This window comes from Thyridium curvatum (assembly GCF_004353045.1).
Source record: "Thyridium curvatum strain D216 chromosome Unknown NODE_34_length_383523_cov_77.689754, whole genome shotgun sequence".
Classification (NCBI taxonomy): domain Eukaryota; kingdom Fungi; phylum Ascomycota; class Sordariomycetes; order Thyridiales; family Thyridiaceae; genus Thyridium; species Thyridium curvatum.
This window is the reverse complement of record NW_022156789.1, coordinates 280,257-305,423: the sequence shown is the minus strand read 5'-3', so window position 1 is coordinate 305,423 and position 25,167 is coordinate 280,257. Positions and strand designations below refer to the sequence as shown.

Genomic DNA, 25,167 nt, shown 5'->3' with positions numbered 1-25,167 from the left:
CATGAAGACACCATGTTGCACGTTATCGAGTATTGTGAAAAAGTGCAAAATCTTCAATCCGCCGTCGACATCTTTGGTGCCAAAAATTCCACTGGCGGCGTGCTCATTAAAGACAGACGCCCAAGTAAGATGTGATCGAGAGAGTCCATAACCTCTCTCGCTCTTGGGTATAAGTGGCACTACAGGTGCCCGATCTCGATCTCTCCCTCTGTCGCAGGAGGCAAGCTCGGAATTCATCAGATGTTCCATGACAATTGCTGCATAGAATCGTTGTCGTCGTTCGCTGCGCTGTAACAAGTCCAAAATGTTTGAAACCTTGGCGAACGGTTTCAAAACTGGGCTGTGTTCTGCAGCACCATGACCTCCTCGCCGGGCTTGAAAGCCGGTAGGCCGATGTAAGGGCAGTCGGCGCATCGGTAGGCATCGCCCAGGCTGCACGAGTTGCAGGATCCGGTCTTGCCCTTGATGGTGAAGTCCAGCTCGTTGAGGTCGTCAGTCTTGAGGCGCAGGGTGTTGAGCTCCTGGTCCGCCTTCTCGCGGCGAGCCTTGTCCTGGGCCTCGAGGCGCTCGGCCAGACCACAGGTGCAGTCCTTGCAGGCGCGGCGCTTCTTGCCCGGCTTGGGCTGGCACTCAGGGGCTAATGACGGAATTGCGGAATTAGTAAGCGGTAGGAATTGTGAAGGAAGGGGAGGAGACATACGCTGCTGAATGGGGCGGCTATAATCCTCCTCAGTCAGAAGATCGTCCTCGTCGATGAGCTCATCATCATCCTCGTTCTCGTAGTTGGCAGGATTGTCAAAGCTGATTTGGACGGGCTGGCCAATGGCGGCCTTCTTCTTGTTGGGTCTGAAGGAGACGACAACCTCCTCATCCTCTGCCTTCTGGAATCCACCATCTTTCTCAACAAGACCGGCGAGAATGGCTTCGCGGGCATCCGAAGTGCCCAGGGCGCCATCCTGTGCTTGGAGGATAGCGCCGACCTTCATGGCGGGCACGAGGGCGCCGTAGACGTCGCGGCTCAGCCAGTTGGTTTGGCCCTTGTCGGCGGGGTCGGCGAGAAGGACGACGCGGTCGTAAGTGTTGGCGGGGAGGTCGATCATGCCAGACAACAGACGGTCCACCATATGGAGGTCGGTCGAGGAACGGTCGAACTTGGTGAAGAGGTCTCTAACCATCTCCTCGTGGGCGGCGACTGAGGGCGTGGCCAGCAGCAGGGTGCGTTCGCCACCCGCCGCCTTGACCGGCGCAGCAAAGTCCAGGTCGGGCGTGGTGTCGATCATGACTGGGAATGCGGAAGGCATCTTGACGGTTGCGCGAGAGGGTACGAATGCTCAGATTGATCTGCTGAGGGGATTTGGCATGCGCGGGCCAGACAGAGGTGAGGTGGTTGTGAGCGACTCGAACTCGAGATTTAATCGAATTAGTAGGGGACTCAGGGCCGATTTGTACATCTCCGGAAGCGGGGAGTGATAGCGGACGATAGAGGGATAGAGGGGCCTTAGCTGCGCTGGGCGTAGTGGGTTTTGGTGGGGGCACAGGGCTGCACCGTATCAGATGCAATCTTTTTCATCTTATCCGACCACGCACGGCGCTTTTGACAAATCCAAGTTTTCCCTTACCGACCAGCACACCCTCCTGACTAATAGCCGGCCTCGGAGAGGGAAGCGAGTCGCGGAACAGTCCTGGATTGAGTCTGGTTAGGTGCGGAAGGGAAACGCAGCACTGCCGCTCACGTGCCTGTTCATCTGAGAGCGCGTCAATACCGCGAGTCTACGAAGCGTCTAATTGATCGATTGATTGATCGATCCCTGACGCGCGTGACCTGGCACATCATCATCCAGGGCTCACACCCGCCTAATTACTTCACTTGAAATCCCCGGCGCCCGCGCTACAGGTTAAGGGAGTGTGCGTGCTGTGGCCCAACATGCTTGTTGGCTGGTTCTTCAGCCAAAAGCCTCAGGCGTCTCGTGAATGAATGCCGCCTTCGACTGCATATTCATCATCCTTCACCTCGACAGCCGAGCTGTTGCCTACCACATAGAAAGTTCCTTTGTCAATTTCTACCTCTTCTCTTCTAGACAGTCTTTACCTCTGCATTTTTGATCTATTTCTCCTCCACAGCTCCAACTCTCATGATGCAACATGCCCTTCGCTTTCACCTTTGTCTGTGACCTTCTGCAACAACTAAGCGACAACCAGCAACTGCGCACTGGGCAAAAAATAGATGCCAATATCGTCAAGGCATGGTTTGAGCAGCACAGGGGACAGTTGAATCGCGGAGACACTGACCCAAGTGCTCTCCTTTCCACCCTATTACCTGACAAGCGCACGGACAGGGTCTACGGCATTCAAGCCCCGAGGCTGGAAAAGAAGATCGCCCGTGTCATTGGCTTGGGTCGATCGCGGATTGCAGAGCTCTCCCGGTGGAAAACACCGGGCTCGGGTGTTGACTTGGGCGATTGTGTCGAGCGCATCCTCACTGACACCCCCAATCCTATCTTTCCCAACAGCTCTAGGGTGACTGTTGAGGAGATTGACATAATCCTCCACGCCATTGCCAGAAAATGCCGATTCAGCTCTCCGGCTATCCGATCCTCCCCTGTGCCCTCCGGCTTAGGCGACCCTGAGTCCGCCTTGGCCGGCATTTTCAAGCGGCTTTCGGCTCGTGATGCCAAATGGTTTACTCGGCTCATCCTCAAAGATTACCGGCCTGTGGCACTTGACCCTTATGTGGTCTATCGATTCTACCACCCGCTACTGCCTTCTCTGCTCAAGATCCAAGATGACTTCGCCGCTGCAGCCCGTCTCCTGCACGAGCATCTTCAGAACCGGCGCGTCGTACAAGGTTCTCCATCCAAGTCCGATCTTGTAAGGCTTCTCAAACCGACTTTGGGGATCAAGGTCGGGAGACAGCCATGGCTCAAAGGCCGCAGTATCAAGCACTGTCTTGATATGGGCAGGGGCCTGATGAGTTGCGAAAAGAAGATTGATGGCGAGTACTGCCAGATACACATCGATCTGAGCAAGGGCAAGGACTGCATCCAGATCTTTTCAAAGAGTGGAAAAGACAGCACTCAGGATCGATTCAACCTGCACGAGTAAGCCGAGATACAGCCCAGACAATGCAAATTAGTAAGCTAATAGCGTGGCAGGGCCATTCGTGCATCTTTGAAGCTGGGCCAGCCGTCATGCCGCATTAAGAAAGGGGCAATTCTCGAGGGAGAGTTGGTTGTCTATAGCGAAAAGGTAAAGCCTCCCTCCTCTGCTACCCCCGTTTTCAGCATTGACAGGGATATCAGGAGGGCAAGATCCTCGACTTCGACAAAATCCGTAAACATGTGCATAGATCCGGCTCATTCCTCAGTACAGAACAAGACTCTCAGTAAGTACCTGTGGATGGTGGCTGGCTTTCGAGCGGGGTTGGGCGGTTGGCTAACGGAGAGCAGACCGCACCATTGGGAGCACTTAATGATAATCTATTTCGACATTCTCATGGTGGACGACGATACCTTCCTCCCTCTGAGGCACTCGGAGCGTTTTAGGCGTTTGACCGAGCTCATTGAATGCAAGAAAGGGGTGGCCGATGTCGTCCAGCGTCAAGTCATTGACTTTAGCGACCGTGATGCTGCCTCCACGCTGCGCATGGCGTTTGGTCAATGCATTGTCTCAAACGAAGAAGGATTGGTCCTCAAACCTGACGACCCATACTTTGACTTCAGTTCGACCAAACACCGGTTTGGTTGCAGCAACATCAAGCTCAAGAAGGAGTATTTCCAGGGGTTCGGCGACGTGGGAGACCTCGCCATCGTTGGTGGCCGCTATGAGCCAGCTGCAGCCAAATCATTTCGAATCCCGAACGTCAAGTGGACACATTTCTACTTGGGCTGCCTCGAGAACAAGGAGGAGGTTCAACGCTGGGCTGTTCAACCTCGCTTTGTGGTTCTCAACGTGGTGGAGCTCAGCGCACCGCTGATGGAGACGTTTGCTCGGTGTACCAACCCAGAAGCTGTCCCGGTAGAGGAGGGAACAATTGTGCTGCGCATCGAACCTGGTACTGCGAATGGAAAATGGCCGACGCACGTCTTCACCAATCCACCGGTCTGCGATGTCCGATGCTTTTCCTTTCACAAGCAAGGCAACACAGGGTTCTGGAGCCTGAGGTTTCCCGCAGTCACCAAGTTCCATCTTGATCGATCGATTCTCGACGTGATGACCTTTGGTGAAATGCAGGAGCTAGCAGAAGCTGATAAGGGGAATGTGCCTGTGGCTGATAGTCAAGAGCTGGAAAAGTGTATCGCTCTCTTGAAAAAGGCAGACCCAAAAGGGGCACGCAGAGATCGATCAAGCCAGTCAACAATCATCACGTCAAGCTCAACGTCATCTGCATCGGCCCGTCTCTCAAAGTCACCAAACAAATCATTCCCTCCTCCTCCAACGTGCAAACCACAGACAGCGCAACGAGCGGTTGTGTTGCCCGAGCAGGGAGCAATGACACCTCCACGGTCATCCGCTGTTGTAGGGGAAGCACAAGAAAACTTGGCATCACAGTCACCTGGAAGCAAACCGAGCCGCAAACATGGGCCTCCTGAGTCACCAGAGAAGGCGACACAACGACCTGCCAAAATGGCAAAAGTCACAACCACACCTCTCTCGTCATCTCTTCCTTCTTCCCAAACCCTTGATAGCTCTCCGCGTGCGCGTCGTCGGCCACTTGGGGACATATCGGCTTCCTCTGGACGCGTTAACACTTTGTCTGGAGAGCACCAGCACCGGTCAGGCGCCGTCTTCCACAGCCAACCCCAACTCAACATGGAAGAAGGAAAAAACAACGATGTGCCGGAGACCGACAATCTGGTCACCGACCTGTTCTGCGACAGCAAAGTCCAGCTGCCCTCAGACAAACCTCCGGACCCATCCAACAATGCACCGCGCTACCCATGCAACGTCTCGGGCGCCTTCTGCCCCTTTTCCAACTTCTCGGCTGTCATAGCGCCCGACGTGCCGGACCGTGACAAGCTCGAGGAGCTCCTGTCCAGGCACGGGATCAAGTGTGTCGGCGACGACCCGGAGGAGTGGAAGCCACTGGACGGGCCGCAGAACTCTCAAGTCAAGCTCGCGCTCGTGCAGGCCCGAGACAAGGAGGCGACCCTGGAGTTCTTCCAGCAGGTGGAGGATGTCGGACTGGAGTGGCAGAGGGGCAAGCGGGAGTTTGTGGAGGTCTACGACTGGAGGATGCTGGAGCCGCTGACGGAGCGGGAGGCCATGCAGGCTGCGGAGGAGACCCGCGAGACCGAGGGTCGGTACAAGGCATATCTTAGGGATATTATCAGGAGGCATTGGGTTGGACTGGCATAAGGGTTCCATGGAAGAGACACGGCATGGCCCTGGGTTAGGTACTTTAAAGCATCGAGACATTCCAAGCTCGTCAGCATAGAATCCACCTACAGTAGCTACTTGATCAAAGATGCCTTTCCACCCATCATTTAGCAACCTGAGCCAGTTATGAACGCCTGAAATCCGATGGAGTGAGACCCTCTCTTTCTCTTCCATCGGAATGGCACATGGACTTCAGAAAAGAAGCACAGAGCTGTTTCATCTCGTTAGTTTGCCCGACCTTGGCGCCTTTAAACAAACGAAGATGATTGACCCTCGATGTGACCATGGCGGGAAGTGCGGCGCGCTAAACCCTAAAAACAGCAGAGGGACCCCTGCCAGGCGCCACAATTGAGCTGCAGCTTGGCAAACGAAGCGGGCAAGATTTCAGGGACAAGCGCCCCCCGACATGAGGAACAGCCAGTCATGGTGCGCGACCCAAGAGAAAAAAAAAGAAGTCATAGCTTTCTTTCCTCTTTTTGCCAACAGCTGGGCCCTGCAGTTCTCCTCCGAACCTCACTACAAGTACCGTCTCGTTATTGCTCCCCACTAACGTAGCGACCAAACCTTCCATTGGGAGTGCTACTCTCGTACCTAAAGCAGACAAAGCAGGCACGAGCTAATTGTCTCTCCCGGCCGGGGCCCCCCAAGTATTTCGTTCAGTCTAGAACAAGCTCACCACTCCTACTCCTACATCACCTCTCCAAAATCTCCAAGCGCCGCCATTCCCAGCCAGCTTCCCCCCATCAAACGAGCCTCATCCCACATTTGCGCGCACTCTTCTCGCGTGCAATTGGCGGAGCATCCAGCTTTTTGGATGACGGCCGGTCTTTGTTGACAAGCTCGAAGCTTCTCCCTTTTCACTTCTTTCTTTTTTTTTCTTTATTTCGGAAGCAACTCCAGCTTCAGCTTCGTTCTTACCCCTGCAGGCTACCTGCGCGCGTGCCTGTCTGCTCCCGACAGCCTGCCCCCCTCCTGTTCTTTCCATTTTGGACTCGACCTCCCAAATTCTACAACCTCTCGAACTTGAACTCGACTTTCGCCCTCCAGCCACGCCCTCGGCTGCCCCATTATTCCCCGTCTTGCACCGTCTCTCACGCCCTCTGAGAGACTCTCGAAACGATCGCATTCCTCGAGCCTCCTGAGTTCTGGTCGCGCCGAAAGACCAGCCGGCTGCCTCCAAAATGCCTTGTGAGTTTCTTTCCTTCTCGCGACTCGACCACCTGCAGCACGCCCACTCCCTTCACCACAAAGCCAGCCCATGCACATGCGCGCGCGAATCCTTCACAGCCCCGAGGTTGCAGTGTCCAGGGGCAGTTTGCGGTGATCAAGCTCTCTCCGGCTACAGGGCTGAAGGTGGTGGGAAGGAATTGATGTTGGGCCCGCCCACGTCATCGCCATCCTAAATACGCCAAGCAGCTACTGGCACACCCGAATGTGAAATTGTGCCTGGATTGGAGTCTTCAGCTTCAAGTCCTCTGGCCGGTTTGCATATTTGCCGTGCTGAACGCCTTTTCCTGCATCCACCGGCCATTGGCCCGGACCTTGGGCCAGCTTTTCGTGCAAGAATGGCTGTCATGAGGTGCAGAAACCAAGTTGACTGACAATTCGAACAACAGCACTCGCTGAGGATGCCTGGGTCAACCAGCAGGCCGTGTGAGTAATCTCAATCCCCTGACCTTCAGAGCAATCACTAACGGGAAATCCTCGGACAGAACCCACGAGCTCTCCGAGATCGAAGATTGTGCCATTGCCGTCGATGCAACCTACTATATCCAGCATTTCCTCGACTCGTCCCCTTCTCATGAACCCCTCCTTCCGGCCCTCGGTGGCTTGACTGGCTTCCAGAGCCACATTGAGAGTGACATAGACCAATGGCTGGCCAACAAAGTCACACCTCTGTTTGTGTTTGACGGACAGACCATGATCGGCCAGGATGAGGTCTCGCTCGTGCGCGGTCTTCGCGCCAACGAGCGGACCAACCAGGCTTGGGAGCTGTACCGCACTGGTCAGGCCGAGAGCGCTGTGTCCGCCTTCGGTGCTAACAGTGGTGAGTGCTTGCCTCCTCGCTGGATCGATTCGACGAACCTATACTGACCTTTCCAAGGCGCATTTCGGCCTCAGTCTCTCTACCACTTGCTACAAAGCATCCTCAAGTCGCGCAACCTGCATTTTCTGGTAGCGCCCTGCAGTGCCGCAGCTCAGGTACTATAATCCTAGCTCAAGAAGCTTTACTGTCTACTCACATATGAACACAGGTTGCCTACTTCGATCTGATCGACTCGGACCAATGCGGCGGCATCATGGGATCGCAGGAGCTCCTGCTCTATCCTATTGGAGACAGCGTCATCCGATCTATTGACTGGGCCGCCAAGACGGTCACTGCCATCTCCAAGAAGCAGATCATCAAGTCGCTCGGGGTGAGCGAGCCCATGTTCATCGACGCCCTCCTCATGACCGGCACCTCTTTCTTGCCCGTATTCCCAGCTCTCCAGGACGGCACCGTCAACCCTCGCCAACCGACCGTCATGGATGCCATCAACATGCTGCGCGCGTCTGATAAGTCGGTCGCGACTGCGTGTGCTTCTTTCAACGACATCCTCCAGGCTCAGGACCCCAACTGGCTCGACAAGTATCGCAAGGCCCGCATGGCTGTCAATCATTTCATTCATATCACTGAGAAAGGAGAGGTCAAGGTCAACGAGCTCGATAGGCTCACCAATGACAATCACGAATACCTCGGACTCCAGCTCCCACCTGAATTATTCCACTACCTCAACACCGGTCTCATCAGCCCCCGCGTCATGAGCTGGATTACACATTGCAAAATCCTCGTGCTCCCCACTCTGGATGGTGTTGCCACCCCCGAGTACAAGCAGCTCATCTCGAGCCAGCTTGTGCCGGTCAAGGAGATGACTCTGGGGCTCCTCATCCCTCGTCTCAACCGCGGTATCCAGCATCGCGACGTGACTATGCGTGTCTGGTACGACGAGAAATTCACCCACAGCGTCAACCACCGCAACCTCCAGCCCTCGCCTGGACAACGTGCGGCAAGCTGGAATGTTTCGGACGCATCTATCAAGGCCCACGTTCCCTCGTCAGCGTCGGGATCCATTGCCGCCGAGGTCGCCGCCCTCAAGAAGCCTGAATTCGTAAAGTCGACTCTAGCCAAGGGTTCCAAGAGCACCCTGGACTCGGCCGACTCGATCGTCTCCCTCTCCATCTGGAGGCTTCTCCACCTACGCGACTACGTCAACGACGAGCACGAGCTGACGGCTTGGGGTCAGGCACTTTCCAAGGCACTGACCGCTATTGAGCCGACTGTGAAGAAATATCCGGAAGTCGCAGGTCTCAACGAGGCCATTCTTGTTGCATTCGAGCTGCTTCGCTTCGATCTGCTCAATGCCAGGAACAAGCATGAGGAGCTGTATGGCATGCCCATGAACGGCAGCGAAGAAGACATTGCCAGTCTGCTGCTACTCAGCCGATGCGCATCGCTGCTCAAGCTCAGGCACCAGGCCAACGGCTACACTGGTCCCCTGAGTAAGAATTACCTGACCTACCGGTCCCTGGTCTCTGCTGTGCGCGAGGCGGACCGCGACCTGACCGAGTCCATTGTGGCATCCATGTTCATGTATGGCCAAACCAAGCGCGAGCGTGACGACAACTGGCAGATCAACGATCGGTGAGTTTTCAGACCTTGACCCTCACTGACTTTGCACGCGGTACTAACCCCATTCTGCAGCCTTCCGTTCCTGAGGGATCCTGATGTCGCCCTGAGCATCGCAGTCAAGACCCTTCTGGATGAGCTGCCGGTAGACGAAGCCGCCGAGGAGCGTGCCGCGAGGATCGAGGCCTTCCCTGCCAAGTTTGTCCCATTTGCCACACACTTTGTCGAGGACTTGACCATTTGCTACGCCCTCTTCGATGCCATCCTCGCTGGTGTCCGCTCGCTCGACGACAAGCTGGTGTCGGCGGCGGACAAGAAGGTTTGGGAGCAGACGAGCAAGTATCTCCAGGCCAGGAGATAGAAACGGCCCGAACGGGGTCTCATGCCCTCAACCTGGTCATTAGGTCGCTGGGGACTTGGGGGGGTTCTTCGGCCAGAGGTCTGAGTCCAAGCGTCCCATGTCATAGGCAAGCGCAAGCCACCCCATCTCGAATACCCTGTTTAGCGTTGGAGAAGATCAGAGAAGCTTTTGTAGCGTTGGAATTTCCCTTCTTGGCGGGGATTATCAATGCTTAGATAAAAAGTCTTATAGTAGGTGTAAGGATAGAAAAAGAGGGATTGTCGTTCGGGGTGCGCAATGTCGGAGAGGATCAAGGCACAACAAGCTCTATGTGAACCTTTTGAAAGGAGTCTGGGAGGTTCATGTTACCTACCTAGTCGTCTCAAAAGGGGGGAGATGTGCCGCTCGGTCGGGAAGCGCGTCCAGGACTTGATAGAGGTCTTGTCTAGCGCTTCTGATCCCACTTACAGAAATTCTTCAAGATATCAAAATAGATGAAAACTTGACGTGAAAGGCTTTCAGTGATCGAGCGTACAGTGGTTGCTCGATGCGGATGCAGGCATGCTCGTGCTTGATTATGGATGCCTCGGTCGTGAAATAGTGCTTTCTTTTCCTCGTTTGTCTGACTCTAAAAACAATGCAAGAATGCTGGAATCATTACATCCCATTGATGCAGGGTATCTTTCCTGCTGGCAATGTTCGCCATCCTTCGATGTCCGATGCCAATGACATGCCGGAGGCAGTACTTCGTATGCAAGTTCAAACCAGACCGACCTTTCTGGGCCTTGATCGCCTCCCTATCTCCCCTCTCGATATGCACTGAAAAGTGCGTTTTTTTGGCCCTTGAGGATCATCATCCCTTTAGAGTCTCAAGGTTTTCCCGTCAAGAAAGCCAAAACGCTGGTTTATGTCTTCTATCCTACTGGAAGCATCCCTCCCCTCCCTATCTTACCCCTATTTATTCCCAGCCACCTGCCTGCACTGCTCGTTAGATTAGATGAGCAGCCGCCTCCTGATGGCCTGCGGCACCTTTTGCCCGTCGACGCGCTGCTGCGGGCCGCCCTCGGCCTTTTCGCCCAGGGCGCGGATCTTTTCGAGCAGATGGCTGCGGCATGTGTCAGTTCAGTGTGCATCATTTATCGAGTGAGTGAGTGAGTGAGTGAGTGAGTGAGTGAGTGAGTGAGTGAGTGAGTGAGTGAGTGAGTGAGTGAGTGAGTGAGTGAGTGGTGCTTTTGATGGGGATGGGGAAAGATCCTCACTCACCTGATGGGCATGTGGCCCCGGCTCCCCTCGTCGAGCGCGATGCCGATCCGGCTCGCCTGCTCCTCGTGCTCGGCAAAGTGCCGCGCGACGGCGGCCCTGCCCTCGTGGTCCTCGGCCGACCGCACGACGAACCCGCACCCTTCCTCGCCGCACGTCCACGTCCCGCCGGGGCCCTGGGGCTTCGTGCTGGGCAGGGGCGAGGCGCGCACGACGAGGCGCACGGGGTCTTTGCTGTTGTTGGCGGTGGTCCTGCCGCCGACGGTCGGGTCCTCGTCCGAGTCGAGGGCCACGTCCGAGAGGTTCTCCTCGCCGTTCTCGTCACCACCGTCCTCCTCCTCTGCTTCTTCTTCGTTGTCGTCGTCGTCCTCATCCTCCTCCTCGTTGTCGTTGGACGAGTCGTCGTCGCCGAAAAAGTGCGACGTCTTGGCCGTCTTCTTGCCGCGCCGGCCGCTGCTGTCGGTGTTATCGTCCGGCGTGCCGTCGTCGTCGAGCTCGGAGCGCGGCCGCTTGCGCGTCAGGACCGACGCGAGGCGCAGGCCCGCGGCTTTGCCGGAGCGGCGGGGCCGCTGCTGCTGTTGCTGCTGCTGTAGCTGCAGCATGTTCCTGCTGCCCCTGCGCGAGGAGGCGTTGCTGCTGGCACGGTTGCGCGGCGTAGACGTCCCGCTTCCGGGCGTCGATACCGCCGCCGCCGCCGCTGCTGTCGCCGCCGCCGCCGCTGCTGTCGCCGCCGCCGCCGTTGCGGTATTACTGTTACTGCTGTTGCTGGAAGGGTGCTGCTTGTTGCCGCGGCGCTCGAGCTGCCGCGGCACGTCGTCGAGGTCGATGAGCTGGGGCAGGGCGGGCGGCTGGGCCGCCTGCTCCTCGAGCCACTTCCGGTAGGGGCTCTCTGCCCACTCGGGATCGAGGAGGGGCAGGACCTGCCGCGCGTAGTACCTGGTGATCTCGGAGACTGAGTTATAGACCTTGATTCGGCACCGGTAGTAGATGCGCGCGTTGAGGGTGCCCATCTTGAGCTTGGAGTAGTCTCCGGACTCGCGGCCGATGTCGTTGATGACGTCGGCTAGGAGTTGGTGCTGGGAAGCAGGTGCAGCGGTTTGAGATGGTGTGTTTGCGTCGGTAGTAGTGGAGGAGACGGCGGGTGGTGGCTGCGCCGCTGATGATGATGTTGCTGAGGGTGGTTGTGCGGGAGGGATGATGGGGACGACGCGGTTCCGGTTGGGGGATTTGCGGTCTGACTTTGGTGTTGCGTTTCTGGCTAGTTCTGAGGACTGTCGTGATGATCGCCCCACTGGCGCATCGAGCATGACAAAGTCTTCGCTTTCTCGCTTCGGCAGCTGGGTGGACTTGCTGCGGCTTCTAGAGGGTGGTCTGACGGGTTCGTCTTCTGTCGTGCTGTCGTCCTCCACCTCGATCGTCTCTGGCGCAACCGGCTTCCCCGCTGCTGCGTCGTCCAATTTCTTTTGGATGTCCTGTGCACCGCATTAGATATCCTGTCGAAAGGTAAAGGGGCTCCATGGCACCTACTGGGTGTCGTTCCCTCATCCATCTATAGAAGCTCGTATCTCGCCAGTGCCACTCAGTGTTCTCCTCCTTGGGGAAGTGGGCCAGTAGAAACTGCGCATGCCGGCGGCACCGGTCTTTGACTTCTTCGAGGACGGCGCCATCGCCTACTGAAACGGCGTACTTCCGCGCGCGCAATGTTAGCCAGGCTGTCTACCAGAGACCCGGGCCGTCAGACTCACCTTGAACAAGACATCGTTGATCTTGACTTTGGCGAGCTCCTGCCGGCGCTTACCCTTGCCCTTGGTCGCCCATATCTCGTCATATACGTCCATAACTGCATAGTAGAGCGAGATGGCCTGACACATCTGGTTGTACGTGGCTTCGTATCTCCGCGCCGGCCTGATCTCAAACCACCCCGCCTCGCCGGAAGCCCATACCACAGGGTAAGGGCCGATCCCAATAGAATACCTAGTGCTGCCTTGGACCTCGACGTGGGCGGACTTGAGACTCGATTTGACCACTAAGCGCGCAATCATTGCGCGTCAGTACTGCATTTTGGATCTGCTAGGGGTGGGTGGGCGACTCACGATACTTGAGCTGGTCCTTCTCGTCGATCTCCAGCTTGCCGCGCAAGATGAAGGGCCCATTGAGATCGACCTTGAGGATATTCGCTATGCGCCTGCCATCCTTATGGTAGGCGACGGCGTCGCTGAGGACAAAGCAGGGCCACTCGTTGGAGTCGGTGTTTGGCGACACCTTCTTCAGGACGGCCGACTCCTTGGTCCATTTGATGCCCCGGTCGTCAACGGTCGAGACGGTCGAGTTGGACGACCTCCGCTTGCGGCCGGCCATGCTGGTCGCGGGTTCGTGTGCTGCGTTGTGACGTATTGTATGTAGATGCTCGCGGCGCGCGCGGGCCAGAAGCCTACTTTTGGGCCTGGAGGGAGGGACTCGCTCGCACCATTGACGGCGTGGATGACAAGGGATGCATGTAAGAGGTCAAGGCGGGTTCGCGAAGGATGTTGTCGACAGAAGCATCCGCGTCGTGTTTTGGTCTTTGCGGTGCCGGTTTGCACAATGGCCTTGACTGGGGTTGAGAACAATCTAATTGTACATATGTCGAGACAGCGACAACGGCGGCGTGGGGTCGTCGATGCGGCTGGCTTGTCATAATAGGTGATCCCTGTCGCATTGATCGATCCTCACTTTACGCGGTCCGACAAAGTCGCGTGGTCAAGAGACGCGGCGAAGCGGGGAATTTTCCCTTGGAGGAGCGATTGACCAAAAGCGAGCTTTTGAGGCAGCAAACGGGGTGGGCTGGTCCAAGTACTGGCAGGGGACTAAAATAGCGGAAAGAGTTCCACTGCTGTGGCCCTTGAAACGCCCTTGACTGGTGCTGTTCTAGCGCTGGACGAGCACCCCTAAAGCGTCAGGGATAGTGGGATCCCACCTGGAGCTCTTATCGTTTCGGGGGTTCCCACAGGGGATCCGCAACCGCTTCCCGCCAATCCGATAAGATCTTTCGCCCTTCCCGCAGCCTCGAATCCACTAAGAAAGAAAATTTCCCCAGCCCAAAATTCTCGAGGAGGGACTTGGACGAGTGAGAGAACCAAGCCTCGAGATTCAATCCCTTCCGCCTCCGGATCGTTGGTTGGAACTCGCGAGGATTGGCAGTGTGTCGCTTCGCAGAGTGGTACTTCCAAACCCTTCCTTCTTTCTACTACACTCTTTCTCTCCAATTCGAATGAGACTTTCGAACCTGGTCAAGATGGCCAAGGAGACCGTCCTCGAAGGCATTTTTGGTATGTGCTGTCCCTCCACACACACACACCTCTCTCTCTCCCCCTCCGTTGCCCAGCCCGGTGGCACGCAACAACGGTGCCGGGGATGAGAGACGAATTCACGGACTGGAGACTAATCAAGCCTCCCATGTAGCCATCAACAAGCCCATCGGCATGAGCTCCGCCCAGGTCATCAGAGATTGCCAGACCTTCTTCAATCCCTCGTCTTTGTTCCGGCCCCTCATCGAGCAGGAGGCCGCCGCCCGCGCCCGCGAGTCCAACCAGAACCGCAAGCGCCGGGGCAAGGCGAAGCGCGACGTGCGCGTCAAGATGGGCCACGGCGGCACCCTCGACCCCCTGGCCACGGGCGTGCTCATCCTCGGCGTCGGCAGGGGCACCAAGGCGCTGCCCGAGTTCATCAACTGCACCAAGACGTACGAGACCATCGTGCTCTTCGGCGCCAGCACCGACACGTACGACCGCGTGGGCCGCATCCTCAAGAAGCGCGACTACGAGAACGTGACGCGCAAGGTCGTCGAGGAGGCGCTCGACGGCTTCCGGGGCAAGTACCGCCAGATGCCCCCGCTCTACTCGGCGCTCAAGATGAACGGCAAGCCGCTGTACGAGTACGCGCGCGAGGGCAAGGCCATCCCGCGCGAGATCGAGACGAGGGAGGTCGAGGTCTCGGAGCTGGAGCTGCTCGAGTGGTACGAGCCCGGCGAGCACAACCACCGGTGGCCGACCGAGGAGGCCGGCGCGGCCGAGCAGACGCTGGCCGACCAGGTCTGGCGCATGGAGAAGCAGCAGGCGACGGGCAAGAAGCTGTCGCCCGAGGAGGAGAAGAGCGACATCGAGGCCCTGGCCGCCCACGAGGACTTCAAGAAGCGGGCCGAGCAGCGCCAGGACGAGCTCGTCTACGAGCGGCCCTCCAAGCGGCGCAAGCACGAGCCCAAGGCCCCGCCCATGATGTCCGGCGCCCTCGGTGACCTGCCCACGACCAGCTTCCAGAACAACCGGCCCACGGGCAAGGGGTCGAACCTGCTGCCGCCGCCGCCGCCGCCCAACACGCCGCCGCCCTGGGCCGGCAAGGGGCCCCCCGCGGCCAAGATCCGCATGACCGTCACGTCCGGGTTCTACGTCCGGAGCTTCTGCCACGACCTGGGCGAGAAGGTGGGCTCGGCGGCCATGATGGCCGAGCTGGCGCGGACGAGGCAGGGCGCCTTCAGCGCCGGCACGGAGGACTGCCTCGAGTACGACGACCTGCTCCAGGGGGAGAAGGTCTGGGGGCCCCAGGTCGAGGCCATGCTGGCCCGGTGGATGGACCCCGATGGCAAGAAGCAGGAGTCTGCGTCAGCGGCAGCAGCTGCGGCGGCGGCGGCGCCGTCTCCCCCCTCGGAGCGGTCGAGCCCGAGGAGGAGCGAGCGGCAGTCCGGTCCCAGCGAGGGTGTGCCAGGCAGCCCCAAGGCCGGCGACAAGCGCAAGACCCGGCCGGATGAGGAGGACCAGGCGCCGCTGTCGACGCCCAAGGAGGACGACGCCAAGTCTGTCAAGTCGACCGAGTCCGAGTGGAATGGCTTCTCTGATACCCCTGCCAGCCAGAGCAAGGAGTCATGAAATACTTCTGCTCTCATCATGGCTTTGCCAACTAGAATTTCACTTCATATCAACCACTCAGCTACTGCATTTCAGGGGAGGCACCGGTTAAAAGGGGGCTGCGGGCATAGCGATAGGCGTTTCTTTGCTTTCACGAGACTGGGATGGCTTCTACAGATCTCAAACATGCCAATTATTGGGCAGTCATCATGAGAATAAAGATCACTTGAGACAATGACTGATTGAATCGCTTTAGTGACTTTGTCCAGTGCATTTGTTTTCTCGCTCAAGATATAACTATTATACAAATGGCATCCTGCCACTCAACCTTCTATATATGCCCACCTCTGTAGCCTTATGTGAACCTTTTTGATGCCCATCCTATGATCCATCCGTTCCTATGCTGTCCGTTGCCCACCCCGTCTACCGATTACCCCCCTTTATATGCGTCCCTGTATTATGTTTGCAGTTCGATCTCACCAGACCTGAAGTCTCAAGATCGTATGTGTCGTTTCATAGCAGTCATGTCAGCGTCATCAGTCCCAATCCACAAGTCACTCTTCACAATCCATCCGCAACCTCCATCAATCCCTAAACACATCCCCGTCATCCCTATCCCCAGTCCCATTCGCCTCCCCCCTGGCAAGCGCGTCACTCTTCTCCTCCTTCCCACCACCACCATCACGACCGCCCTGCGTCCCCAACCCAGCCGTATCGCCGAGCAGCGCCCGCACCCTCTCGATCCTCCCCACCGCGCTCTCCAACCTTTCTAGCCGGCCCCTCTTCTCCGCGTCGCGCCGCTCGAGCATGGCGACGCGCTCCTCGAGGGCGGCGCGCGCCCGCCGCTCGGTGGCGACCATCTCGTTGGCCTGCTCGAAGAGGCTCGCGCTCAGCTCCTCGACCTCGCGGCTCGTCTGGCTCAGGCGGCCCTCGGCCTGCCGGCGCAGCGCCTGCTCGCGCGCCAGCGCCGAGAGGAGGTCGCCCGTGCCCGGGGTCGGCGGCGGGCTGGGCCCCGTCGTCTGTTGTGCGTGCTGCTGGGGTGGCGGGGGCGGAGGCGGGGTGCGGCCGCGCGGGGAGAGCAGCGCCGAGAGGCGGGTCGCTGCGCCGGCGGGGAGGAAGGAGGAGCGCTGGGGCGGGGTGTGCGCTCCTTGGTGCGCCGGCGGTGCCTGTTGCGGGAGGGGTTGGGCCTGTTGCTTGGCGGCGCGCCGGAGGCGGGAGAGCTCGTCTTCGTAGTCGGCCCAGCGGTCGACGGCCGCGGCGGCCTTCTGGTTCAGCAGCCGGATCTGGGTCTCCAGGTCGGCGATCTTGTGGTTGGCGGCCTCGAGGGCGGCGGTCTGGTCGCCGTGGCTGTCGTCCGCGCTGTGGTTGTTGTTGTCGTCGTCGTCCGCGGTGGTGGTAGTGGGGATGGGGATGGGGATGTCGAAGCCGCATTTCGGGCAGCAGGATGGTGTGTGCGGCGGTGTCGCTGTGGTGGTAGACATGGCGATGGGTTCTGGGATGAGGTTGTTCTTCTGGGGCGAGGCCATTGTCATTGTCATTGTCGTGGACATTGTGTGGTGGTTTCAATGTCTGCGTGCGTGCCTGGGTTGGTTGCCCGTTGGGCGCCAGCGAGGACGATTCGTGGTCCGGATGTATGAGAGGGCAGGCGAGTGAACGGGTCAAAGAGCTCGTCTGGTTTTTGTGTGTGTATGTGTGATTTGTAGTCGTTCCTCAGTCGAGATGCGACTCGGCAGTGTGCGAGTCGACCTCGGGCGTCGGTTGTTCGATATACTCGGTCGCGTGCTTGCGATCGTGAAAGCCAGAAGCCAATTTTTGCGCCTCACTTGGAGACGGGGCCGGGCCAGGGAGGAAGTCGCCTATTCATGAATGGCACAGAGATTCACACCAGCTGAGGAAGCAGCCAGCCTTTCCGCCCTTGACAGCGCCAAACTTGATTCATTCAAAGACAGCCCGTCGTTCGCAAGGGAGAAAATATGGGTGGTGGGCGAGGGCACCTGATTTGTTCGTATTTGGAGGGCTGGTTGGTGGTATTTCTGGGTTGAACCCGTCATCACACACACGAGACTGCGCCTCTTCCGTTTTGCTTGCTTGTGAAGATCTCGGCTGGGCCTTGTCGCGATCCCTGTCGGCTGGTGGGGAGACCCGGGGGATACAACACTTGGAAGGGCCACAAACTGAAGAATACAGCGGACCCCGTTTCTGAACCCGGCGCTAGAAACAGCGAGGATGTACTGCCGAGGTACCTATAATTCAGGGCAGCCCTCCGGTCGTTAATGGAATGCAAGGGACCCGCCCTCCTGCCAACAAGGAAACCTGCCTAGGTAGTGTTTTGACACATCGGGAATCGGAGGGCAGAAATGCAAGTCAATTAGTTAGGTTCTTGGTCGTTGTCAATTGTAATGTGAAGAGACTTCGTACTCTAGGCAGCTTCTAGAGCAGCGCTATTCTCTCGTGTCTCCGTTGTGTAAAGTATGTAGATAATGACCTAGGTAAAGGTAGTCTACATCGCCGGCCTCAACGCCTGACAATGCATTGTCATCTGTAGTGACGCGGGCCAGTGTCTATTTACTGCTTTGCATGCTGATGCGCAGCCAAGGCAGCGCACACAGACTGTAGGCCCCGGTTTGGGTGGCGGCTTCGCATTGCCGGATCGACCGCCGAGTTTCATGCGGAACGGTTGTCCGCGTCCAAGCGCCCGGATTTGGAACATCGGAGGGTGTGTGATGAGAGCCCTGGTTCGGTGTGCGATGAGCAGAGTTTGAGAATATGCAAGTTTTCGTCCAGTGTCGAATTTTCTCATCGCCCAAATCTTGCCGTGTTCCCAACTTTGACACTGCTGCTCCAACAATCAATTCGACCAGCCCTTGACGTGATATATGTATCGCTTGAGTGTGCTTGTATCATTGCCGAGGAGAGCACTTCAGTTGGGCTTTGCCACTTTTCGAGCCTCGCTCAACCCCGTTTCAGGATCCCTATACTCCTTCCAACTGACTGGGTACATCGCGTTGCCCGCCTCGCTCGTGGCCATGATGACGCCCAGCTCGTTGTGGGCCGTCGAGAGGTAGTAGTTGGCCTGGTCACCCAGCGAGATCTAGTAGACCAAACGGTTCAATCAGAAACCTAGGCATCAAACAAGCTTCTCCAAGAACGGCAAACTCACCACGCGCGCGCGCACAATGTCGCCGGGCCGGAAGCTCTCGTAGATCTTGACCCTGTCCTTCTCCGTCGCCCGCACGTCCTGCACGCGGATCAAGCCCTGCCACTCGGCCTCGAGCACCGTCTCGCCGACGACGAGGATCGCCACCGTCGCCTGCCGCGGGTTGATGCGCGTCACCCGGCACAGCACGACATTGCCGACCTCGGGCAGCACCTCGCGCCTCTCCGACCCCGACCCCGACCCCGACGCCCGCGTGACCGAGATGGTCGGCAGCTCTGCGGCGGGCAGTATCGCGATGCGGTTGGGCCTCTTGGCCGGCCCCGCGGGCCTCGCGGGCTGCTGGAGGTGCACGACGCCGAGCAGCGACGAGTAGAGCTGCGCGTGCTGCAGGTGCGTCCCGGGCCCGGGGATGAACATGTTCGCCGGGCCTAGGTGCTGGCCGGGGAGGACGAAGGCGGGCGGCTTGATCGAGAGAGCGGCCATGCTTTCTTGCGCTGTGCTGAGAATGGCGGTATTTTGGTGGCAAGGCTCAGAGGCTCTTGATCGATCGGAATCGCAGAAATGAGGTCACTTTGGCATATGAGATTTGGCGATTTTGCACAAAAAAGCTAGCACCTGGAAATCTTGAAACAGCCAGCCAATGAGGAGCTGCGTCTACTGCGCTTGGCCAGAGCTGCTCCCGGAAACATTGACAGCCGGGTTTTTGGTGGGGCATCAGGCCAGGGCGGGACGCGCAAAGGCCGGGGACCGAGCAAGCACAGGCGCTGTAGCGCTGTAAAGAGGCACCAAAACATTCCTCTCTGGGCAAGTAGAGTACGCCGTAATCTCCTCGTGGGTGCGCTAAGAAGCAGGGACCGAAATCCCAATTCCAGTTCCTGTCAGGGGTCCAGAAATTTCAGAGATCAATGGATCCATTGATCCCCGTGAGTGGTGTGTTCATATAACTACAACCACTGACTGCATCGCCCGCTGCTGCTTTTTGCCATTCGCTTGGTAGAAGCTCTCCCCAATCGTCCACTCCTTCTAGACGCTCCTTTCTTGTTCTCTCCTTGGTTGGGGATTGATTGTACCGTTGTCTCTTGGGTCTTGCCTCTCTGTCCAGGTACCATGGCTCCCAAGAAGGGGTCCTCTTCCTCGTCGTCGGGGGGGATAGGCGGCTGGCTCAAGCTCTTCGCCATCATCCTCGGCGTGCTGAGCCCGATCATCTACCTCATCGACCAGAACCTCGACCGGTTCTACATCTTCGAGCCGGCCAACCTGCACGACGTCGCCAAGCGCGCCATCGCGGCGCACGGCAACGACACCCAGAGCGTCGTCCACTTCATCCTCAAGGAGCTGCAGGAGAACCCCAAGACGGCGCCCTACGTCAACGACAACATCGACAATGAGTACTTCTTCAACAACGCCGGCGGTGCCATGGGCGGCATGACCATCATCCACGCCAGTAAGTTTTTCGTCTGTTGCCAATTAGCATTACCAGAGGCTGCGTTCATGTTGCTGACACTTCCCCCCCTTTCCTCCTCCTCCGACAGGCGTCACCGAGTACCTCATCATCTTTGGCACGGCCGTCGGCACCGAGGGCCACTCGGGCCGCCACACGGCCGACGACTACTTCCACATCCTGCGCGGCGAGCAGTGGGCCTACGTGCCGGGCGAGTTCGAGCGCGAGGTCTACAAGCAGGGGGACGTGCACCTGATGCGCAAGGGCGTCATCAAGCAGTACCGCATGCCCGAGCTGTGCTTCGCGCTCGAGTACGCCCGCGGCTGGATCCCGCCCATGATGTTCTTTGGCTACGCCGACCTCTTCACCAGCGTGCTCGACCTGCCGACCGCCTGGTACACGGCCTACTACACGGGCAAGCAGATGATTGGCAACCTGCTCATTGGCAAGTTCTAGATGGTGAGAGGGATAGGGGAGGGGAGAGAGATCTGCGGGACAGTGGAATGAATAGAGAGAGATCATGGCACCCGTTGCCGAGGAGGTAACGAGCCAGAGTAATGGCATGGGGTTTTGGACATGGGGAAGAAAACAGAGATAGACCGACGGCTCTTCACGGAGCCTGCACCAGTCAATCTTGTGGCTGTACAACTAGACAACTATGACTGTAATTGATAATCTTCCTGTGCGACAGACAACCTCTTCCTTTGGATCCGGGAGCAGCTTGGGAGGGAGCTGCAAGCAGTGTTTCACGTACACCACATGGCCATCTCGTGGCAGAGCTGGCCTTGCTCCACGTTTCAATGCCAGCTTCAGTCTATCCACAAACAACCTCCGTCTAGCAAGCTCCGGGCCAAACCATGTTTGTCTCAATCAGTCAAAAAAAACCATCCCCTGCACGAGAATGCGGAGCACCGTACATGAGCGAGCTCACAGCTCGGGTTGGTGGGGTTAGTGACGCTACCTTACCCTTCTCCATACTTTGTGTGCTTTTTTGTGGGTTAGAATTTGCCTGACTCACCTAGGGCTGCCATGCGAGCAGATGCTATGACTCTGTAGGTATGGAGGAGTAGGCGGTAGTTAGACTAATAGTTATTATCCAATGTGGCGCCCGCCGGCTTCGGATCCATATGAACGAGGTGCCCGAGCTTTTTTTGCTCGGCTTCGTTGCGACAAGACTCACACGACATATCGCCCAATTGAGGTTCCACCACTGCCTCAATAACCCGATACAAGATGTCCCAAGGTCAATTGGGCAGTCCTCTGCCCGATCCGACGGCTGACTTGGACTGGAGCGGTTACCAAGGAGGTACATCACGATGTTGCTTGGTCTTTGATGCAGAAGAGTGACTGACACTGACCCCGCCACTTATCACAGCCATCCATGAGATCTTCAACCGCAATGCTCAGGCTCACCCTGACAGGCTCTGCGTCTCCGAGACCAAGGGTCCCAGGTCGCCTGAGCGCAACTTTACTTACAAGCAGATCAACGAGTCTTCCAACCAGCTGGCCCACTACTTCCTGGCCAAGGGCTGCCAGCTCGGCGATGTGGTCATGATCTATGCCCATCGCGGCGTCGACCTGGTCGTGGCCTACATGGGCGCCCTCAAAGCCGGTGCAACCGTCAGCGTGCTGGACCCTCTGTATCCTCACGACCGCCAGAAGGTCCTATTGGAAGTCGCCAACCCGGTGTTCCTGGTCCAGATCCAGAAGGCCACCGAGGAGGCCGGACCCCTGGGCGAGACCGTTGCCGAGTTCATCGCCAACAACCTCAAGATCAAGGCGTCTGTTCCGGCGCTCAAGCTCCAGGCCGACGGCAGTGTCGCCGGAGGTCTCGTCGACGGCCAGGACTGCCTCCAGCCGCACGAGTCCCTCAAGAGCCAGTTCCCGGATGTCCTCGTCGGCCCGGACTCAAACCCCACCCTCAGCTTCACCTCCGGCTCCGAGGGCAAGCCCAAGGGCGTTCTGGGCCGGCACTTCTCCCTCGTCTACTACTTTCCCTGGATGAAAGAGCGCTTCGGCCTGTCGGAGAACGACAGGTTCACCATGCTGTCGGGCATCGCCCACGATCCCATCCAGCGCGACATCTTCACGCCGCTTTTCCTCGGCGCCTGCATCATCGTCCCTCACCGCGACAGCATCGCGCACGAGCTCCTGGCCGAGTGGATGAAGGAGAACCGCGCGACCGTCACGCACCTCACGCCCGCTATGGGTCAGATCCTGGTCGGCGGTGCCTCGGCGCAGTTCCCCTCGCTGCATCACGCCTTCTTCGTGGGTGACCTGTTGACCAAGAAGGACAGCAGGAGACTGCAGGAGCTTGCGCCGAACGCTTACATCGTCAACATGTACGGCACTACGGAGACTTCAAGGGCCGTCTCGTATTTCGAGATCCCCAGCAAGGCGGCGCAGCCCGAGTACCTCGATGACCTTCCCGATATCATCCCCGTCGGGCAGGGCATGCACAATGTTCAGCTTTTGGTCGTCGACCGTGACGACAAGAACAAGATCTGCAAGATTGGCGAGCAGGGAGAGCTCTTCCTTCGAGCCGGAGGCCTGGCCGAGGGATATCTCGGCGACGATGAGCGCACCAGGGAACTGAACAACACCAAGTTCCTCACCAACTGGTTCGTCGACCCCCAGAAGTGGGTTTCCGAGTACGAACAGACTGCTGCCGCGAACCCCAAGCCCTGGATGAAGCTCTTCAAGGGCCCCAGGGATCGCATCTACCGGACTGGTGACCTTGGCCGATTCCGCCCCGACGGCACGGTTGAGTGCACTGGTCGCGTGGACAACCAGGTCAAAATCCGTGGATTCAGAATCGAGCTGGGCGAGATTGACACCTACCTCTCACAACACCCCTTCATCCGGGAGAACGTCACCATGGTGAGGAGAGACAAGGACGAGGAGCCGACCCTGGTGAGCTACATCGTTCCCGAGGCCAAGCGATGGCTCGAGCACACCGCCCAAGATAGCAGCGCCTTGCTCGAGGCCCCAACAGAGCAGGATTCACTGGTCACTATGCTCAAGCGGTTCCGTTCGCTGTCGGAGGATTGCAAGAACTTCCTCAAGACCAAGCTGGCCCACTACGCCATCCCGACCATGTTCATCCCGCTTGCTCGTATGCCCCTGAGTAAGTCATGATCAATCACTCAAAACTTGCTACAGCAATGCTAACATGCCATAGATCCCAACGGCAAGATTGACAAGCCTGCCCTCCCCTTCCCCAGCAAGACTGACCTCGCCTTCCTGAACCGGAGGAACTCGCGCACTTCTTCGGCGCTGGCAACCCTCACCGAGACTCAGCAGAAGGTCGCCAAGATCTGGGCCGAGGTCCTGCCCAACATCTCCGCCAGGATGCTTACGCCCAAGTCCAACTTCTTCGAGGAGGGTGGCCACTCCATCCTGGCGCAGCAGATGTTCTTCAAGGTCCGCAGCGAGTGGAAGGAGATCGACATCCCCATGAGCACCATCTTCCAGTCCCAGACCCTCGAGGCCTTCTCGACCGAGATCGAGAACGCCCAGGACCCCACCGGTCTGCGTCTCGACTACAACCCCGACGGCACCCCTGCCAGCGACGAGGCCTACTCGGCCGACGCCCGCGACCTCGTCCAGCAGCTGCCCAAGTCTATCGCCAAGGCGAGCACCTCGGTGCCCACGGGCCCCTTCACCGCGTTCCTCACCGGAGCTACCGGCTTCCTGGGCTCGTACATCCTGCGCACCCTCCTGCAGACGAACAAGGACATGCGCGTCATCGCCCACGTGCGCTGCAAGGACCCCGCGTCCGGCCTGCAGCGCCTCAAGACCATCGCCAAGGCCTACGGCCTCTGGCAGGACGGCTGGGACGGCCGCGTCGAGGTCGTCCCCGGCGACATCGCCAAGCCGCAGCTCGGCCTGTCGTCGGCGGACTGGGACCGCTGCGCCGCCGAGGTCGACCTCGTCGTCCACAACGGCGCGCAGGTCAACTGGATGCTGCCGTACTCGAGCCTGCGGGCCGCCAACGTGCTGAGCACGATGGAGTGCATCGCGCTCTGCAGCGCCGCCGGCGGCAGGCCCAAGCGCTTCACCTTTATCAGCTCCACGTCGACGCTCGACACGCCGCACTACGTCGAGCTGTCGCAGAAGAGCGTCGCCGCGGGCGGCCGCGGCGTGCCCGAGGAGGACGACCTCGACGGCAGCCGCAAGGGCCTGGGCACCGGGTACGGCCAGTCCAAGTGGGCCAGCGAGTTCGTGACCCGCGAGGCCGGCCGGCGCGGCCTGGTCGGCGTCGTGATCCGGCCCGGCTACATCACGGGCGACCCCGAGTCCGGGCTCTCGATCACCGACGACTTCCTCCTGCGCCTCTGGAAGGGCTGCCTGCAGGTCCGCGCCCGCCCGGACATCCCCGGCAACACGATCAACCAGGTCCCCGTCACGCACGTCAGCCGCATCGTCGTCGCCGCGTCGCTCAGCCCGCCCGCCGACCCGCTCGGCGTCGTGCAGGTCACGAGCCACCCGCGCCTGACGACCAACGGGTACCTCGGCGCGCTCGAGGAGTACGGGTACACGGTCCCGCTCGTCTCGTACAGGGAGTGGTGCGCCCGGCTGCGGGACTACGTCGCCGACGGTGCCAACACGGGCGACAGGGAGCTCGCGCTGCTGCCGCTGTTCCACTTCGTCGTCGGGAACCTGCCCGCCGACTCGCTGGCGCCGGAGCTGGACGACGCCAACGCCGACAGGGCGCTGCGGGCCCTCGGGTTCGACCCGAGGAACCTGAAGGACGTGGCGGTCACGCCCGAGGCCGTGGGCCACTATCTTGCGTTCCTGACGGCGACTGGGTTCCTGCCGCGGCCTGAGGCGGCCGGCAGGAGGGCTATCCCCGAGAATGGGTTTGATGTCCGGGCGCTGGAGGCGTTGGATGGGGCTAGTGCCCGTGGGAGTCGGTCGTGAGGTGACAGGATGGTGGGGTAGAGGTCTGGTTTAGATAAAAATTGGGTAGAGTTTAGTGTGAATGAAGAGTTGATCTGGGGTACGATGAGGGCGATTCTCTTTTGGTGAACACTTGGCTATGAG

The 25,167-nt window shown here is 58.6% G+C and overlaps 9 protein-coding genes across 9 annotated transcripts; 5 read left to right on the top strand and 4 right to left on the bottom strand.

Annotated features, from left to right (window-relative positions):
• Positions 1 to 329: 329 nt before the first annotated feature.
• Positions 330 to 1,301, bottom strand: E0L32_006194 (uncharacterized protein; the record flags this gene model as incomplete). The annotated part of the gene is made up of 1 exon (XM_031140800.1): positions 330 to 1,301. The coding sequence occupies one exon, from the start codon at positions 1,299 to 1,301 to the stop codon at positions 330 to 332; it is 972 nt and encodes a 323-aa protein (XP_030995175.1).
• An 841-nt stretch (positions 1,302 to 2,142) lies between these two features.
• Positions 2,143 to 5,355, top strand: E0L32_006193 (uncharacterized protein; the record flags this gene model as incomplete). The annotated part of the gene is made up of 4 exons (XM_031140799.1): positions 2,143 to 3,098; positions 3,153 to 3,246; positions 3,300 to 3,382; positions 3,447 to 5,355. The coding sequence occupies 4 exons, from the start codon at positions 2,143 to 2,145 to the stop codon at positions 5,353 to 5,355; spliced, it is 3,042 nt and encodes a 1,013-aa protein (XP_030995174.1).
• Positions 5,356 to 6,557: 1,202 nt separating this feature from the next.
• On the top strand, positions 6,558 to 9,404 carry E0L32_006192 (uncharacterized protein; the record flags this gene model as incomplete). The annotated part of the gene is made up of 6 exons (XM_031140798.1): positions 6,558 to 6,564; positions 6,993 to 7,029; positions 7,089 to 7,423; positions 7,481 to 7,578; positions 7,632 to 9,058; positions 9,119 to 9,404. 6 exons carry the CDS (start codon positions 6,558 to 6,560, stop codon positions 9,402 to 9,404), a joined length of 2,190 nt encoding a protein of 729 aa, XP_030995173.1.
• Positions 9,405 to 10,376: 972 nt separating this feature from the next.
• Positions 10,377 to 13,001, bottom strand: E0L32_006191 (uncharacterized protein; the record flags this gene model as incomplete). The annotated part of the gene is made up of 5 exons (XM_031140797.1): positions 10,377 to 10,488; positions 10,647 to 12,115; positions 12,171 to 12,329; positions 12,389 to 12,669; positions 12,737 to 13,001. The coding sequence occupies 5 exons, from the start codon at positions 12,999 to 13,001 to the stop codon at positions 10,377 to 10,379; spliced, it is 2,286 nt and encodes a 761-aa protein (XP_030995172.1).
• Positions 13,002 to 13,917: 916 nt separating this feature from the next.
• On the top strand, positions 13,918 to 15,544 carry E0L32_006190 (uncharacterized protein; the record flags this gene model as incomplete). Its single annotated transcript, XM_031140796.1, has 2 exons — positions 13,918 to 13,951; positions 14,085 to 15,544. The coding sequence occupies 2 exons, from the start codon at positions 13,918 to 13,920 to the stop codon at positions 15,542 to 15,544; spliced, it is 1,494 nt and encodes a 497-aa protein (XP_030995171.1).
• A 563-nt stretch (positions 15,545 to 16,107) lies between these two features.
• E0L32_006189 (uncharacterized protein) lies at positions 16,108 to 17,073 on the bottom strand (the record flags this gene model as incomplete). The annotated part of the gene is made up of 1 exon (XM_031140795.1): positions 16,108 to 17,073. One exon carries the CDS (start codon positions 17,071 to 17,073, stop codon positions 16,108 to 16,110), a length of 966 nt encoding a protein of 321 aa, XP_030995170.1.
• A 1,370-nt stretch (positions 17,074 to 18,443) lies between these two features.
• On the bottom strand, positions 18,444 to 19,163 carry E0L32_006188 (uncharacterized protein; the record flags this gene model as incomplete). The annotated part of the gene is made up of 2 exons (XM_031140794.1): positions 18,444 to 18,614; positions 18,684 to 19,163. 2 exons carry the CDS (start codon positions 19,161 to 19,163, stop codon positions 18,444 to 18,446), a joined length of 651 nt encoding a protein of 216 aa, XP_030995169.1.
• A 624-nt stretch (positions 19,164 to 19,787) lies between these two features.
• On the top strand, positions 19,788 to 20,577 carry E0L32_006187 (uncharacterized protein; the record flags this gene model as incomplete). The annotated part of the gene is made up of 2 exons (XM_031140793.1): positions 19,788 to 20,124; positions 20,213 to 20,577. The coding sequence occupies 2 exons, from the start codon at positions 19,788 to 19,790 to the stop codon at positions 20,575 to 20,577; spliced, it is 702 nt and encodes a 233-aa protein (XP_030995168.1).
• A 777-nt stretch (positions 20,578 to 21,354) lies between these two features.
• On the top strand, positions 21,355 to 25,044 carry E0L32_006186 (uncharacterized protein; the record flags this gene model as incomplete). Its single annotated transcript, XM_031140792.1, has 3 exons — positions 21,355 to 21,427; positions 21,497 to 23,248; positions 23,303 to 25,044. 3 exons carry the CDS (start codon positions 21,355 to 21,357, stop codon positions 25,042 to 25,044), a joined length of 3,567 nt encoding a protein of 1,188 aa, XP_030995167.1.
• Between the last annotated feature and the right edge of the window lie 123 nt (positions 25,045 to 25,167).